A 19,717-nucleotide genomic window follows, 5' to 3' on the forward strand; every position below is an offset into this window, starting at 1 on the left:
CTGATCTTATTGCTCTTCTATCTTGCATGCCTCTAGATCTGTTTGTTTGACGACTCAAATTAGCCCCCCTGCGTGTTCGTGGCATTGTTGTAATAAATCAAGTTGGAAAACTGATTGGTGTATAACGTGTATTATTTTCTTGATCAATAATTAGCGCAGCGAGTTCGGTCGCACTCGAGTTGTAACAACGACTGAACTCGAGACGCACAATTCTTGTGCGCGCCTTCCACCGAACCACACTCGGCGACAGCGACAGAACGCTTGTCCTGAAATTAAAAGAAAATTTCAACTGTTTGTTCCGAAAAAAAAGTGGAAAATTAAATTTTTGTATACGGAAATCCCCAAGCGAAGCCGTGTGAACTCAACAGTGTACATCACCTTACTGAAATCTAGAAAGTCTCAATGTTGTATATGGTTTTTCACGGCCTGTTTCGATTGGAAGATTTAAATTATTTTTGTTGAATTTCATCTCTTATCAAGTAGGCCGTGTGTCTAATTTCACTCGTATAAAACACAGGGTAGTTCAGATATCCAGCACAGTTAGTCAGTTTTAATCGTGAGCTCGTTATTATTTGGGTATAAAAAGTAGATGTTAGCCTATTCTCAGTCCTACACGATCTGCATAAAAAATTTCATGAGAATCGGTCGAGCCGTTTCGGAGTAGTTTTGTAACAAACACAAACACACTCGAGAATTTTATATATATAGATAGCAAACCCGGCGAACTTCGTAACGCCTAACAGTCAAAGAATTTCGTCTTACCTTTTAGCTTGAAACTTGCCATTTAAAATGGTGGCCTCAATCACGTTCTTCATTAATTTTTTAATAACCAATCGTGTGCCATTGCACAGCCGTGGTGGGTTCAAGTTACGGAGCAAAATCACCGGAGATCCTACTTTCAATTGTAAGTGGTGCGGTGGCATGCCTGGCAAATCCAAGGAATTCAAAAATTCTACTTGGTAATTTACAGCTTCGATAGTATTGCAAACTGTATCAACAGATTTGTATGACAGAGTTTGTTGGCAACAATTGTTGTATCTTGAAATTTAATCCATGAACGTCCACATTTTTCGCTGCTAAAATGGCTCTTTCTGTCAGCCACTCAAGATTTATATATTGTGTGTGTACATCGGGAAATATACAGTCGATGAGAACATCTTGCGAGTGGACGATCGTGCAAAAACCGGTTGGTAATTTTATTGATCCAGTATTTTCATGTACGGCAACTATCCCACTGCCAATATCTAATAGCTGTTTCGAAAAAGTTTCGGCGGATGGATCCTGAAGCGTTTGAACGCGCATGTTCACATGCCCTGTCATGACGATGTATTGCACTTTGTCCAGGTAATAACGATGTAATTTCCTGCCATTTTGGATTACATGTAAAAGTAATAAAAAAGCAAGGTCGTCCATATTATCCATATTATATCCATAGCATCCTGTATGTATTCTTGCATGTGACGTGGACTACCTATGTACGATGATGGTAGGATGACAGAGTTACCGATTTCGGCAGTAACAGCGTTGCTGGCAATAGCATCTCGCAAGTGAATGTATTCTTCCTCACGCAATTTTCTGTTGGTTAAATCGCAAGTATCGTAGTCGTTGACTCTCTATCTTGACGTACATATCGACCATAAATTGTTGGCAAAGCTCACGACATCGTAGAATGATATTATCCTGACCACGTCTAATCATCAACCGAAACGAATAGAAATCCTTTGAGCTAATATTCTTGTTTGTTTCGGTTCCTATAATAGTATATCCATGTATTAATTGAAGAGTTTTCATATTCTTAATGAATGAATTACCTGTTACCGGATCTCGTTGCTTAAGGTTTATGCAATATCCGTCTTGTCCCTTCCAAAAAATGAGTGGATATTGGAGAGCATCATATAAACGATGGGTATCAGGAATGGACTGAAGAGAATTATTTCTTCTTCGAATCACGATTTGTCGCGTAGCTGTATGGTCGCCAACCATGATTCCAGCCACGTCGTCAACAACAGGTGCGTTGAATCGACGTATATGCCCTCCAGCTGGTGTTCTATCAGGATTGATGAAAATAGCGTGATTGTCACTTAGTAGCTTATGCATATGTGATTTGAATAATTTCAACAATTCGTTGTGCTCATTTAACAGAGCGTCCAGCTCGCTGACAATGCGCGTTGCAAATGGTGAATTGAGGTGATTATAGTTGCAACGTGTATTCACGCGATTTGCGAGTGCCCGTTCGGAGTCCTCGCCACCCATAAAGTAAATTTGTAAAAATTTATAAGGTTCGTTTGGCATTGGTAGTAATGAGCCGACTTTATTATTTGGCCTTTGATTTTGAACGTGGAATTAAATTGTTGACCATTTGCAGCAGTATTTTTAACTATTTCCGTTGCTCCGAACGATGTCATTTGAAAACATGAATTGAATTGCCGAATTAAACGCAAGAACAGCGAAGAATTTGGATCAGTACCAATAAGGAGGCCGTGCAATGGTTCCGGCGGTGTTTCAATTTCTGGAAGTTTCACTTTTCCTGATGAGCAACACATCCCAATTGGCTCATTTTTAAATTTAAGGGCTTGACAGTGCGGGCATTCCTTGTCCAATGTACCAATTACCACTTTGGAATGAGCGTAATATTCAACATCAGGCTCATACTGAAATGCTAGTCGAAGAAATGAATGTGATGTAAATGCTCGAAGTACTTGTTGATGTTGGTCAATCCCTCTACGTCTGTTGGCTACGAATCTGCGCGCTTCTCTTCGTTCCAATTGTCTTTGTTGGTTTCGCTCATCTCGTAACTGCGCCATTCTTACACGGACATCTGCATTACTTTGTTGCCTTTCTGCATCTGATCTTATTGCTCTTCTATCTTGCATGCCTCTAGATCTGTTTGTTTGACGACTCAAATTAGCCCCCCTGCGTGTTCGTGGCATTGTTGTAATAAATCAAGTTGGAAAACTGATTGGTGTATAACGTGTATTATTTTCTTGATCAATAATTAGCGCAGCGAGTTCGGTCGCACTCGAGTTGTAACAACGACTGAACTCGAGACGCACAATTCTTGTGCGCGCCTTCCACCGAACCACACTCGGCGACAGCGACAGAACGCTTGTCCTGAAATTAAAAGAAAATTTCAACTGTTTGTTGCGAAAAAAAAGTGGAAAATTAAATTTTTGTATACGGAAATCCCCAAGCGAAGCCGTGTGAACTCAACAGTGTACATCACCTTACTGAAATCTAGAAAGTCTCAACGTTGTATATGGTTTTTCACGGCCTGTTCCGATTTGAAGATTTAAATTATTTTTGTTGAATTTCATCTCTTATCAAGTAGGCCGTGTGTCTAATTTCACTCGTATAAAACACAGGGTAGTTCAGATATCCAGCACAGTTAGGCAGTTTTAATCGTGAGCTTATTATTTGGGTATAAAAAGTAGATGTTAGCCTATTCTCAGTCCTACACGATCTGCATAAAAAATTTCGTGAGAATCGGTCGAGCCGTTTCGGAGTAGTTTTGTAACAAACACAAACACACTCGAGAATTTTATATATATAGATAGCAAACCCGGCGAACTTCGTAACGCCTAACAGTCAAAGAATTTCGTCTTACCTTTTAGCTTGAAACTTGCCTTTTAAAATGGTGGCCTCAATCACGTTCTTCATTAATTTTTTAATAACCAATCGTGTGCCATTGCACAGCCGTGGTGGGTTCAAGTTACGGAGCAAAATCACCGGAGATCCTACTTTCAATTGTAAGTGGTGCGGTGGCATGCCTGGCAAATCCAAGGAATTCAAAAATTCTACTTGGTAATTTACAGCTTCGATAGTATTGCAAACTGTATCAACAGATTTGTATGACAGAGTTTGTTGGCAACAATTGTTGTATCATGAAATTTAATCCATGAACGTCCACATTTTTCGCTGCTAAAATGGCTCTTTCTGTCAGCCACTCAAGATTTATATATTGTGTGTGTACATCGGGAAATATACAGTCGATGAGAACATCTTGCGAGTGGACGATCGTGCAAAAACCGGTTGGTAATTTTATTGATCCAGTATTTTCATGTACGGCAACTTTCTGACGTATTTCACGACATCCAAGTAAACAAAACTGTAGACATTCGAGGCATAGGAGAAGGAGTAATAAAATCCAAAGGACTAGCCTCAATTGAGCTACAAACAGACAAATACATTATTCCATATAAATTTCATGTACTTCATGAAGATTTCGCAATCCCCTGCGATGGAATAATAGGACTAGATTTCATGAAAAGATTTAATTGCCAATTAGATTACAATAGTTCCGAGGATTGGTTAATAATTAGACCACCAAATTTAACGTACCCAATTTATGTTCCAATAACATTCAATTCTGGTAATAACTCAACACTTCTACCGGCAAGATCCCAAGTGGTACGCAAAATAGAACTATCTTCAGCAGAAGATAACATTTTAATTCCGAATCAGGAAATTAAACCGGGCGTTTATGTTGCAAACACTATTGCAACAGCCCAAAGTACTTTTGTCCGATTCTTAAATACCACAGATAAATGCCAAATAGTAGGCGTTAACAATATAAAATTTGAATCACTTTCGAACTACGATATAGTTCAAAACACCAAAGATATAAGAAAAGAATCTGTAATTCATAAATTGAAGAAAAATTTTCCAATACTATTCAAAGACAAACTCGAAAAGTTATGCACTGAGTATAGTGATGTGTTCGGACTTGACACCGAACCGATCACAACAAATAATTTTTATAAACAAAAATTAAGACTTAAGGATGATGAACCGGTATATGTGAAAAATTACCGGAGTCCGCATAGCCAACTAAACGAGATCCAGCGACAAGTTGGAAAGTTAATCGAACAGGGTATTGTTGAACCATCTGTTTCGCCTTATAATAGCCCACTCTTGCTAGTCCCAAAGAAAACACTTTCGGGATCTAAAGAAAAAAACTGGCGATTAGCAATTGACTATCGTCAAATAAACAAAAAATTGCTGTCAGATAAGTTTCCGCTCCCCAGAATTGATGATATTCTTGATCAATTGGGAAGAGCAAAATATTTTTCTTGCCTTGACTTAATGTCAGGTTTTCATCAAATTGAACTAGAAGAAAAATCAAGAGATATAACGTCTTTTTCAACGAGCAATGGCTCATATCGTTTTACACGATTACCTTTCGGTCTAAAAATAGCACCTAATTCATTTCAGAGAATGATGACAATAGCATTCTCGGGGCTTGAGCCAAGTCAAGCTTTCCTCTATATGGATGATTTAATCGTTATTGGTTGTTCTGAACAACATATGATTAAAAATTTAGTAGATGTTTTTAAACTCTGCAGAAAAAATAATCTAAAACTGCATCCAGAAAAATGCTCATTCTTTATGCATGAGGTGACATTCCTAGGTCACAAATGCACAGATAAAGGAATCTTGCCGGACGACACAAAAATTGACGTCATCAAGAATTATCCACATGATGCAGATAGTGCTAGACGTTTCGTTGCATTTTGCAATTACTATAGACGTTTCATAAAAAATTTCGCCGAATATTCCCGGCACATAACAAGATTATGTAAAAAGAATGTTCCATTCGAATGGACAGCAGAATGCGAAAATGCATTCCAATACTTAAAAGAAAAGCTCGTTCAACCTAATCTATTGCAGTACCCGGATTTTAGCAAAGAATTTTGCATAATCACAGATGCAAGCAAACAAGCATGTGGAGCAGTTTTAACACAAAACAATAATGGACTCCAGCTTCCAGTTTCATATGCATCAAGAGCATTCACTAAAGGTGAAAGCAACCAGAGTACTACAGAACAAGAGCTAGCAGCAATACACTGGGCAATAACATATTTTCGACCATGTATATATGGAAAACATTTCACAGTGCGAACAGACCATAGACCATTAACATATTTGTTCTCCATGGTCAACCCGAGTTCAAAACTGACACGCATGCGGCTAGAATTGGAAGAGTACGACTTTACAGTAGAGTATTTGAGAGGTAAAGATAACTTTGTGGCAGACGCCCTATCAAGGATAACAATATCCGATCTAATTGACATGAACAAAAGAATCCTGAAAGTCACTACCAGGTACCAAAGTAGACAAAACAATTTCTGCGCAGAAAATAAACAAGAACTATTGCCAAGGCAAAATCTTGAAAAAGCTTGTAAGCCCAACGTATTTGACGTTATTGTAAATGACGAAGTACGAAAAGTAGTGACCTTGCGAATAACTGATTCCTCGACCACATTCAAACATGGCAAGAAAGTTATAGCAAGAATTGACATTTGCGATATCTATACCAATGGAATTCTCGACTTAGGTCAATTTTTTCAAAGGCTTGAAAAAGAAGCCGGTATACTTAGTATCACCAAAGTCAAAGTGGCACCGAGCGAAAAGATCTTTGAAACTATTTCAATAGAATCTTTCAAAAATATGGGCAATCAAATTTTACAATTTTTAAGAGTAGCGCTACTCACGCCGGTGACCCTCATCCAAAACGATGAAGAAAAAGAAGCTATATTGTCTACATTCCATGAAGATCCAATTCAAGGAGGTCATACAGGCATAAATAAAACAATTGCAAAAATAAAGAGACTATATTATTGGAAAAACATGACTAAATATGTAAAAAAGTACATTAATAAATGTCCAAAATGCCTGACGTCGAAAACGACGAAACATATACGATCACCTATGATTATAACCGAAACTCCACAATATGCTTTTGACAGAGTGATAGTGGACACAATTGGTCCACTACCACGTTCGGAAAATGGGAATGAATACGCAATCACATTAATATGTGACCTGACAAAGTATTTAGTAGCAATTCCTGTGGCAAACAAAAGTGCAACAACTGTGGCAAAAGCCATAGTCGAATCTTTTATTCTGAAGTACGGTCCAATGAAGACGTTCATTACGGACATGGGAACAGAATATAAAAATTCCATTATAAATGACTTGTGCAAGTATTTAAAAATAGACAATATAACGTCTACAGCACACCACCACCAGACATTAGGTACCGTTGAAAGAAGTCATAGGACCTTCAACAGTACATTCGTTCATATATTTCAGTAGATAAAACTGATTGGGACATATGGTTATAGTATTTCGTGTATTGTTTTAACACAACACCATCAGTAACACATAATTATTGTCCATATGAACTTGTATTTGGTAGACAAAGTAACCTACCATTCAATTTAATAGCGTTAATACTATAGATCCAATATATAATATAGAAGACTATTCTAAGGAAGTTAAGTTTAGATTAGAAAACGCGTGTAAGAGAGCTCGAATTCTTTTAGAAAAAAATAAAATTAAGCAGAAAGAAATAAATGATAGCAAAGTATTAGATTTTAAAATAGAAATAGGAGACCAAGTTTATCTCAAGAATGAAACAGGTCATAAATTAGAATCTTCTTATATAGGACCGTTTGAGGTCATTAGTATAGAGAAAAATAATAATGTAGTTATAAAGAATAGGAAAAATAGGGAACAAAAAGTTCATAAGGATAGACTAAAAATGAATAACAAATAAAACACAAAAAAAAATATATATATACATATATATAAAAAAAGAAAAAAAAAATTTTTAATAAGAATATATATATATAGATATCTTTACAAAAAAAAAAATAAAATAAATATATAATATCAAAAAGTGAAAACGAAAAAAAATATATATATAAAATTTTTTTATGGATTCATCTATTATTGAAAATATATTCATATGATTTCGAAAAGAAAGAGAGAAAGAGTATTTGTCTGAGCAGACACAAACTAAAACACAAAAAAAATTTTTTTTCCCTTATATACACATTTACCTTACCCTTATTTTACCTTTAATTAATCTAATGATTATTAATAACTCCATAATATTACGTTATTCTCTAAAAAGGGGAGGTGTAGTATATTCATACAAATAATCATTCAGTACAATGTAAACAATTAAACATATACGCATGTGGGAAATGGTATTGAGAGGGAGCAATCAAAAGTAATAGAAGAGAGGAGACAAACGCGTAGTGGCCGCAGGCCACTAGAGCAGGGGGCATAGGATCATTATATAAGTTGAGAGAGAGCTTGTTAAAGAGGCCGTGGATCATTCGCAAAGAGACTGTCAACTGAGTCGCACGTCAAGGTCCATAATTAGTTTAGTGTTATTTCTATAAGTATGTTTAAATTCTAACAATATATTGAACTCGATTGTCATCAAACAATTCAAATATTAATAAATAAATAAATATAGTAACGATCGCTAAATCAACGCTACATTTTTGGGGGCTCGCCCGAAATATTGTTTAAAGAAATTAACATACAAACATATAACACTGCGTGAGTGAATGAGACAACAAACAAAGTTCTTCGAAGTGACAAAGCAAAAACTTTTGTGTCGTCATCATTGTGTAAGAGCAAGCGAGATAGGCTGTGCTAAATTGTTGCATAAAATCTTTGGTGCCCAAATACGTTACGACGCAGACAATACACGCACGAGCATGTTTGGTAACGGACGGCGATCAGTGAATTTTTCTAGAACAGTCTAGAAATATTTGGACAGAGCGAATCAAGAAGCAAAACGTCAGCAGAGGCAGAGGCAACCCGTTGGCAGAGGCGAACCGTTGGCAGAGGCAACCCGTTGGCAGAGGCAAAGCTGGACGTAGCGTGAGGCAAAACGTCAGCAGAGGCAGAGGCAACCCGTTGGCAGAGGCGAACCGTTGGCAGAGGCAACCCGTTGGCAGAGGCGAACCGTTGGCAGAGGCAACCCGTTGGCAGAGGCAAAGCTGGACGTAGCGTGAGGCAAAACGTCAGCAGAGGCAGAGGCAACCCGTTGGCAGAGGCGAACCGTTGGCAGAGGCAACCCGTTGGCAGAGGCAAAGCTGGACGTAGCGTGAGGCAAAACGTCAGCAGAGGCAGAGGCAACCCGTTGGCAGAGGCGAACAGTTGGCAGAGGCAACCCGTTGGCAGAGGCAAAGCTGGACGTAGCGTGAGGCAAAACGTCAGCAGAGGCAGAGGCAACGCGTTGGCAGAGGCGAACCGTTGGCAGAGGCAACCCGTTGGCAGAGGCAAAGCTGGACGTAGCGTGAGGCAAAACGTCAGCAGAGGCAGAGGCAACCCGTTGGCAGAGGCGAACCGTTGGCAGAGGCAACCCGTTGGCAGAGGCAGAAGCTGGACGCGGCAAGAGACAAAACGTTAGAAGAGGACAGACAACCTGCTGGCAGAAATTAAACGAAGACTTCGTGGGACAGGAGCGGACTTGGGTAAATTTTTGGGGACTATATGTATATAGCTCTAACCTTAATTGAATTTACTAAAACTAACCTTAGCATTAATTATTGGTATTGAACAAAGAAAATATTGTAATATGGAGCTTGACGGGGTTATGGCATTGCGAGTCGCAGATTTGCGAAATAAGTTGGCCGAATTGAACCTAAGCACAGTGGGAAGAAAACGTGATCTACAGAATAGACTTCTTACTCATTACGATATTCAAGACCAAGATAGCGAGGATGAAGAAGTAGAATCAGTAGTTACAGCTAGAGGCGAATTGCCCATAAACAATTGTAGTCGATCTTGGTACACCTTAAAAGATGTTGAGGGCAGTGTATCCTATTTTTCCGGCTCAGGTAGTCCCGACATTGATTCGTGGGTACAAGAGATAGAAGAGTGTGCTATTACAGTACAATGGGACAAGTTACAGACCTTTATATACGCCAAACAGTTGTTAGCTGCGGCAGCTAAATCATTTATTCGGAGTCAACATGGTATAAACAATTGGGAGATATTAAAAGCAGCACTGCGCAAAGAATTTGGTTCGAAACGATCAGCAGCTGAGATACATAGAATATTATCGCAACGTTCTCAGAAAAGAGAGGAGACTTTGCATGAATATTTCTATGCTTTAATGGAAATTGCCAAACCAGTGAATTTGGACGATGAGAGCTTGATAGAATACTTTGTAAAGGGCATTCCAGACTCACAAGTAAATAAAGCTATTCTATTTCAAGCCAGGAATCTACAAGAACTGAAGTTTCAAATAGAAACGTATCAGAAAGTTCGTGCTTCACAGAAGTCGTTAAACAAGTTTGAGGCTCAGTCAGGAGGAAAGATTAATCAGGGTAAAATAATTGATACATCTAAGAATCGGAAATGCTATAGTTGCGGTGATACATCACATATCAGACGAGACTGTCCGAAGAACGACCAAAAGTGTTTCAAATGTGGTAAAGATGGACATCGAATGGCACAGTGCAAACTATAAAATCCAATTAAATACGAGAGAAATACAAAGGTGGTAGAAAATGAAGATGTAGTAATACAGCCGTCAAGCGAATTTACTCCGTCAGGGTTAGAACTTAAAGACATCGTATATTCTAACGTTATATTTAAAGGACTCGTAGATACTGGCGCTGGATTATGTCTTATGCGAAGAAATATTTATTTTATGATTGGATCGAAACCGTTATTAGGCGGAGCTAGACACTTAACAGGAATTGGCGACAGTAAAGTGTTGACTTTCGGTAGTTTTATCATACCAGTGAAAGTGGATGGTTTAGTTATGAACATAGAATTCCATGTAGTGCCAGATCAGGATATAAGTTTTGATGCTATACTGGGTCGAACGATATTGAACACTGTCAATATAAATGTAACAGCAAATGGATCTAGGTTTGCTATGCGCAACGATATAGAAGTTTGTCACACCCATAGTATGTCAAAGAGAAAACAAAATGAGTCAGATATTCAGTGGGCAGGAGATATTGGAAATATCTTCATCACAAATATTGAAGACAGGGATAAGAGTCCAGACATAAATCTTTCGCATTTAAACCATTTGATAAAAGGGGATGTAGAGAAATTAATTCGGAACTACCAGCCAAAAAGAAATGCAAACGCACCAGTAAGCATGAAAATTATATTGAGCGACGAAATACCTGTGTATCAGCACCCGAGACGTTTAGCCCTTTGTGATCAGGAAATTGTTGATAAACAAATTCAAGAATGGCTAGCAGAGAAAATAATTAAAACCAGTACTTCTGAGTACGCGTCGCCAGTCTCGAAAAAGAATGGTCAAAAGCGTTTATGCTGTGACTACAGGAAATTAAACGAGAAGATTCTTCGTGATAACTTTCCCATGGCTCATATGGACAGCGTTTTAGAAAAGTTGCAAGGTGCCAATATGTTTTCAACTTTAGACTTAACAAACGGATTTTTCCATGTACCGGTAGTAGAAAGCTCTCAGAAATACACTTCTTTTGTTACTCAGAGTGGACAATATGAATTCCTGTATGTTCCTTTTGGTATTTCAAATTCACCAGCTGTATTTACAAGATTCATAATGGTTGTGTTACGAGATTTGATTAAAGCAAACGATTGTGTAGTGTACATGGACGACATCATCATTCCAAGTACAGGTATCGATGATGGGTTGGCCAAGCTAAAACGCGTACTAGACGTGTCAGCCAAAAACGGTTTACGAATTAATTGGAGTAAATGTCAGATGCTACAACGAAAAGTCCTATTTTTAGGGTATGATGTGGAAAATGGTACCATAACGCCGAGCAAAGAAAAGATTAGAGCTGTTTCGAATTTTCCTATCCCAAATAGCAAAAAGGGGTTACAAAGATTTTTGGGTCTAACTTCCTATTTTAGAAAGTTTATTGAAAGGTATGCAGTAATTGCGAAACCATTGTCCGATTTAATGCGTAAGGATTCTAAGTTTGAATTCAAAGATATACACAAACTCGCTTTCGAGGAACTAAGAGCTGCGTTGACCAAAGAACCCGTCCTTAAATTGTTTAACCCGAAATTGCAAACTGAAATACATGCGGACGCTTCAAAATACGGATTTGGGGCAGCTTTGTTACAAAAGCATCCAGAGGATAATTTATTTCATCCCGTTGAATATATGAGTCGTAAGACAAAATTGTGCGAGGAAAGGTATCATTCTTACGAACTCGAAGTGCTTGCTATAATTGGAGCACTAACCAAATGGCGTGTTTATGTCCTAGGATCTCGATTCACCATAGTTACTGATTGTAACGCATTTGCTATGACCATGAAAAAGAAAGATGTTCCTTTGAGAGTTGCTCGTTGGGCTATGTATCTTCAAGATTTTGATTATGTTATCGTACATCGATCAGGTACTCAAATGAGGCACGTCGATGCGTTGAGTCGTTTTGCATGTTTTATGCTTGTTGAGGACACTATTAAACATCGATTAAAAGAAGCTCAGTTGCAAGATGAGTGGACCAAGGCAGTAAGGACGCTAGTCGAAAAAGAAAGTTATAAAGACTTCTATATAGAGAACGAGATTCTCTTTAAAGACCCTAATTGTGAGTTGATTGTAGTGCCTTCGGCAATGGAACATGAGATTATTAGACTTGCACATACCCAGGGTCACTTTTCCGTCAAGAAAACGCAAGATTTAATCGAGAAATCATACTATATTCCCGAATTGAGAGATAAGGTTATTCGTGTGGTACATAGTTGTGTGGAGTGCATTGTTATTAACGCAAAGGCTGGCAAAAGAGAGGGTTATCTAACTTCGATAGAAAAGGGTGACAAACCACTTTGTTCTTACCATATTGATCACGTCGGACCAATGGAACTTACAAATAAACGGTATAATTACTTGTTGGTTATTATAGATGGTTTTTCTAAGTACGTTTGGTTGTATCCCACTAGGAGCACAGGCGTAGATGAAGTGATACGGTGTTTAGAAGTTCAAGCAACAAATTTTGGGAACCCAGTACGATTGATATCTGATAGAGGCGCGGCTTTTACATCGCATATTTTCAAAAGGTATTGCGAGGATCACGACATCGTGCATTTATTGATTACCACCGGAGTACCGCGAGGAAATGGGCAGGTTGAAAGGATTCACAAGATTGTTATTCCAATGCTAGCTAAAATGAGTTTAGATAATCCAGCTTCATGGTATAAATACGTTGGGAAAGTTCAGCAAATCATCAACGATACGGCACCTAGAAGTACTAAGATAGCTCCTTTTAAGATCCTAACCGGTATTGACATGCGTAGATCAGAGGATGTAAAACTTAAAGAACTACTCGATGATCTTCTAATCGAAGAACTAGCAGAACACAGAAAGAAAATACGAATGGAGGCAGTTGAAAATATAAAACAAATTCAGGAGGAGAACAAGAAGTCAGCTAATCTAAAGAGAAAAGAGGGAAAACGATTCAAAATAAATGATTTGGTTGCTATTAAGCGTACCCAATATGGCGTTGGTCTGAAACTTAAAGGAAAGTATTTAGGACCCTATAAAGTAACGGCAATTAAAAATCATGGTAGATATGAAGTAGAGAAAGTTGGACAGGCGGAAGGGCCTAATAGGACATCAACTGTATCGGAATATATGAAATTGTGGGGACCGTCATTCGGGTCGAATGTACAGTCAGGAGGGCCGAATGTGGGAAATGGTATTGAGAGGGAGCAATCAAAAGTAATAGAAGAGAGGAGACAAACGCGTAGTGGCCGAACATTCTAGTAGTAGTAGAGAGAGCAGGGGGCATAGGATCATTATATAAGTTGAGAGAGAGCTTGTTAAAGAGGCCGTGGATCATTCGCAAAGAGACTGTCAACTGAGTCGCACGTCAAGGTCCATAATTAGTTTAGTGTTATTTCTATAAGTATGTTTAAATTCTAACAATATATTGAACTCGATTGTCATCAAACAATTCAAATATTAATAAATAAATAAATATAGTAACGATCGCTAAATCAACGCTACACGCATTAAAATATAATTGTGCACTTGAATATGTTTATATATATATACATTGATGTATGTACATAAACATATTCACATAAATCTACAGCTAAGCATGATCATATATGTATGTGCATTTGTATATGCACTTTGATGCATGCGCTCCAACAATATGTATGTATGTACTGACACTCTCCCTCTCTTTTGTAGCTGTCGCATAAGTCGCAGCATAAGAATATATATGTAAACTTAGCTTAAATAATAATTTGGAATAAAGAATCAATCTGAAAACTAGAATCAACGGACACCGACGTGTCCGTCCTCAATAATATCATTTCTTCTTAAATGGAACCCGGTCATTACATCTTAAACTTATAATCAATTATACATATCGATTTCTGTCACTGCTCAAATGTAAAAATGTACATCAGTCTGTTTTTAGCTCTCTGAAAGCAATAGCTAATTGGATGAATTCCGGTCTCAAATAAGGTGAGCTCCTCGGGAAATACAAATGTGGGTCGAAAAAAGTCATAGAAATTTTAAAAAATTTGTAGAATCGTTGTCAATTCTAATGCAAAAAAAATCAATATATACGTAAGCCTTATTTTCTTTCATATGCCATGTCCTCCGCTTTCTTCACCTTAACCAAAACTTTTTGGTCATTCTAGCAATATTTATCTTGGTGTGTCCTCTTCGGATGGCCAGCTCTCTTTTCTTGATCTTTTCCAGTTGATCGCCCTTAGCTGCGGCCTTAAGGCATTCTTTTTTATTTCATATTTTTTTGAACTTCTTTACCAACTGACTTCAGGCTTTTGACCGCCATTTCTTTCACGTTATCGGCCACATGACGTTTTTTCTTGATACTCCTTGCTTTGGAAGTCGGACTTCTAGTGAGTGGGCATACCTCACGGGAAACGTGGCCAAAAGGAGCCATCACCATTACTTTCGTATTAGGGGAAATTACCGCCTTCTTCGCTTCGATCTTAGGTTTAACTTTGTCCGCTTTAAAACCTTTGAATTTTGGTCGAGCATTAAATTTTGCACATTTTGGTGCATCCTTCCACTTTGGCTTCGGCTTCATAATTTGGATGTAGCGCATCTGTCGCCATTTGAGGAACCTTCAGTTTTGAGCAAATTTTTTAAACTTGCCGTTTCCGGGTTTATTAAAGTTAGGCCAGTCAGGATTGGGCATTTTTATTTGAAATTTGTTTTTACTTGAAATTTGTTTTAATTATTAGAACTATGCTCTCGAGCACGATTTTCTAGAATGTGAAGTGTGGAATTAGGAAATGAGGCAGGTAAACTAGGCAAATGGACATGGGCTACTTTTCACTTTTTATTTTTCACTTTCCCGCCTACTTGTTTGTCGGTCAGTGTCTGATCAGGATTTCATAATAATCTTTCTATTAACATCTTTAAGATGGCATTCCATTAAATATTATATTTAAGTCTAATATATTATGTCTTAATTTTATTTCTATGAATGGTTAACAGTAAAATACTGATTATAATCTATAATCTAGTTGTATTTACAGTGGAATATTGAGGGAATGGCTTTTAAGTGGCTCCACAAAACCCGCAAGACCAGATTTATTCGATTCATGAGGATAAAGCACGTTCTTTAAAAAATCGAATTAAACACTTATTCCATTGTTACCATAACAACTTAGGAAAGCTTTTGGGGTTACTTCCTAATTATTACATATTTGGGCCTATTCAAGATAAACCTTTCCACCATTTACTTGGATATTCGTGCATCTACTTCTTATTCTAAGTATCAATTATACATATCGATTTCTGTCACTGCTCAAATGTAAAAATGTACATCAGTCTGCTAGCTAGAAAAATTGGCCATGTCCGCCTGTTTTTAGCTCTCTGAAAGCAATAGCTAATTGGATGAATTCCAGTCCTAAATAAGGTGAGCTCCTCGGGACGCCAAATCGAACTACCAAACAACCGAATTTCCCCATTCTAAAGAGCAAAAGATATAAAATTGTATTAACAATCCAGATGTTTACTTATTTTAAAATACAAATGTGGGTCGAAAAAAGTCATTATAGAAATTTAATAAAATTTGTAGAACCGTTGTCAATTCTAATGCAAAAATATATATATCAATATATACGTGTTGTGGAGGCGGTACGTTACTGCCAATGCCCTGAATTTAGGTAGCTCTGATCGTTTTCCCTTTAGACTTAGTATGTGTCGACCTGAATGCAACCCTGACTTATCGAGGCAGAAACCAGCTCTAAGAAGTGAGACGAGGCGTCAGTATAGAAGAAAATTGCACAGGAACGATACGTTAAAATAAACATCCGATAATTGGCACGAAACGAAGCTCGAGGCTAGGAGCCTTAGGGCTTAATATATATGGATAAACTTTATAATTTGTTGTATCTAAGAAACACCATCATAATTATTCTATACTCAGTTTGTAATAAATAAGTTTAAAATCAATTCGTGCTAAATGTTCTATTTTTGTATCGGTAAAACTTTCGGGCGTTAAAGTAACGCGTGGTCGACACATTCTTGAAGTTAACATTCTTTATTTTAACTTAAATAATAAGTAAAAGTGCTTTGATGGTGTCGGAATTGACTAGACATGTGAAATATGAGCAATAAAATGAAAACGCGCGGGAGAAAAAAGCGTATCAATATGGACGCGATGGAAACGCCGAAATCGGCGGTAAACGAGTCTACCGCGGGAGAGAGCGAGATAGAAAGAGACGCTTCCAATAAAAGCAAAGCGCCAAAAGACAGAGAAGACAATACGAATATATTGGAAAGTGTGCAAAGAATGATGACGCAATTGCAAGAACAAATTGCGTCACAAATTTCAAAAATTGAAGCTATCCATAATGGACAAGAACAACAAATACAAGAAATTCCTTTAGTGCAAAGTGAAATAGTTAATTTAAAAATTGCTAATGAATCTATAACTGACTGCATTTCAGAATTGGAGAAGACTCATGCTTTGGGCGGCACACAGGGTGCTGCTATCTTGGACGGTGCACAACGTCATGGAGCCATAATGGGAGCTCCGCATGCTTTGGGTGGCACACAGGGTGCTGCAAACTTGGACGGAGCACAACGTCATTGAGCCATAATGGGAGCTCCGCATGCTTTGGGTGCTGCAAATATAAACGGTGCACAACGTCATGGAGCCATAATGGGCGCTCCGCATGCTTCGAGCGGCACACAGGGTGCTACCGATGATGGTGCTACACAAAACAAAATGCCATTTAAAACTACAACCGGAATATCTGGTGTCTACGAACCTTTCCCCATTAATGTTGGTACGGGTGAGTCTGGTAATGTTACGGGTTGCGTTCGGGTTGGTCAGGCTAGTCAGGGACACAGAATTATGGATCTGCCAGAATTTAGTGGTAGGGCAGAAGATTGGCCAGTATTTATTACAATGTTCATAGAATCCTCCGCTGATTATGGTTATACCCAACTGGAAAATGTAATACGTTTACAGAAAAGCTTAAAGGGAGCGGCAAAAGAGGAGGTAAAAGGGCTATTAGTGAATCCGGCAAACGTGCCACATATTATCGAGCACCTACAGTTTATGTACGGAAGACCAGAGTTGCTTATTAAAAGTCAGCTAGAAATGGTCAATTATATATCCCAAATCCCAGAGAAAAATCTAGAAAGGATGATTCCATTTGCCACAAAGGTAAAAAATTTGGTCATATTTTTGCAATCTTCAAATGCAGTATTACACCTGCAAAATCCATCTTTGCTGGATCAATTAGTTTCAAAAATGCCAATGTCAAAACGCATGCAGTGGCAAGAGTTTTCATCTCAAATATATCCATACGCCAATTTGATGGATTTTAGTAAGTGGTTAAATAGTATAGCAAGAACGATTGCGAAGGTAACATTAATGACAACTTCGAATTGGCCTTCAAAAGGTGATTGTCGTCACAATCCAAAACTGGTAATGCAAACAAATACTGGCGAATATCAAAAGAAGGATAAGAAATATACAAAAGTTTGCACCGAATGTAATGGTGACCACTCTTTGTCTGAATGCGATGTATATGTAAAGGCTGATGTAAATGAAAAGTGGAACATGGTCAAGAAATTAGGGGTTTGTTTCAGCTGTCTAAAACGCAACCACAATATGATATCCTGTAAGTTCAAACGAAGATGTAACATCAGTCGCTGCAAGAGTTCACATCACAAATCGTTGCACAATCCTAATAGACAGACGGTAGAAGAAGATAAAGCAGAAGCAGCGACACATACAGTCAAATCCAGCATGAAAAGGTTGTTAGTTAAAGTCCTGCCAGTCGAAATAATGGGCCCGCAGAATACATTAGTTGAAACGTTCGCGTTTTTGGATGAGGGTTCCAACGTAACGTTAATTAATGAGAATTTAGCTAAAAAGCTAGGGGTAAAAGAAAACATGGATCGGTTGACATTAAATTGGATAAAGAATCATGCCATTAACTTGAATACGACAGTATGTCATCTAAAATAACAGGTATTAATGGAAATAAAAATTGGTTACAGTTAAAAGGCACTACAATCCCTGATCTGGAATTACCTCTACAATCAATGGATCATCAAACATTAGCGGAAGAGTATATTCGAGTTGCGAACCTCCCAATAGCAAGTTACACAGATGCCAAACCAACAATACTGATCGGCATAGATAATACCCACCTGGTCAAGACTATACGAAGCGTTGATATCGGTCCAAGACTAGTGGCATCAAAAACACCTTTGGGATGGGTGATTTTTGGATCAAGAGCAGACCATTCTAATACAAGCCCGTTAGTGACATCAGTATTTCATGCGAATTCTTTGGAGGATCAAATGAACAGGGAAATGCACGATTCGATGGCAGATTATTTCACAACTGAGAATTTTGGAGTACGGCCGTATATTAAGTCTGTAGAGTCCGCTGACATAATTCGAGCTAAAGAGATACTTCAAAACACAACAGTAAAATTAGAAGGAGAATATGAAACCGGATTGTTATGGTCAAAAGAAACATTAAATCTTCCCGACAGTTACAGTATGGCTTTGAAAAGACTCCAATTAATAGAGCATAAAATTATTCGCTCAAATAGCGTAAAGACCTACGATGAAGCCTCATTTCGCCGTTTACAACGTGAACAAACCAGGAAAGCTACGACTAGTATTCGACGCAGCAGCTTCAATCGAAGAAGTTTCATTGAATTCAAGATTATTAAAAGGACCCGATGAAAATCCGCCATTGACTCAAATTTTATTCCAATTTCAACAAGGAGCAGTGGGAGTTTGTGCAGATATCAAGGAAATGTTCTTGCAGGTGCGAGTTCGACAGGAAGATCAGGATTGCTTACGGTTTTTATGGAGACATGGTGACACAACAAGAGAAGTCGATACTTATAAGATGACGGTCATGATATTCGGAGCCACTTGTTCTCCGTGTTGTGCTCAATATGTAAAAAATATAAACGCGCAAAACAGTACGAGTTCAAAGGAAGTAATTGATGCAATACAAAATAATCATTACGTTGATGACTTTGTAGCAAGCTTTGTATCTGAGCAAAAGGCATACGACATAAGCTCTGAAGTAAAAAGGGTGCATGAATTAGCTCACTTTGAACTAAGAGGCCTTGTTTCAAACTCGAAGTGGGTACAAAACAGATTGAATAAAGAAGAGAAAAATAAAACTGATAAGTTACCAGTAAGTATGGATAAGAAGGCTGTCGATAAGGTATTGGGCATGTATTGGTACAACGACATAGACCAATTTACTTTTGACTTAAAAATGAATCGCGTGGAACAAAGCATACTTAAAGCTGAAAATTGTCCAACAAAGAGGCAGCTTCTAAGCTTGGTCATGTCTATCTATGATCCATTAGGGATGTTAGCCGACCTGACGATTCATGGAAAAATATTGATTCAGGATGTCTGGAGGTCAGGCATTCACTGGAATTATTTGATCCCAGAAGAATTATTTATTCG

The 19,717-nt window shown here is 38.0% G+C and overlaps 1 protein-coding gene across 1 annotated transcript; it reads right to left on the reverse strand.

Moving 5' to 3' along the window:
• Positions 1–1,563: 1,563 nt before the first annotated feature.
• LOC124460816 lies at positions 1,564–2,253 on the reverse strand. The gene is made up of 2 exons (XM_047012403.1): positions 1,812–2,253; positions 1,564–1,751 (listed from the first exon to the last, which is right to left on the reverse strand). The coding sequence occupies exons 1-2, from the start codon at positions 2,251–2,253 to the stop codon at positions 1,564–1,566; spliced, it is 630 nt and encodes a 209-aa protein (XP_046868359.1).
• Between the last annotated feature and the right edge of the window lie 17,464 nt (positions 2,254–19,717).

Source organism: Drosophila willistoni, unplaced genomic scaffold (assembly GCF_018902025.1).
Source record: "Drosophila willistoni isolate 14030-0811.24 unplaced genomic scaffold, UCI_dwil_1.1 Seg123.1, whole genome shotgun sequence".
NCBI classification, from domain to species: Eukaryota; Metazoa; Arthropoda; class Insecta; order Diptera; family Drosophilidae; genus Drosophila; species Drosophila willistoni.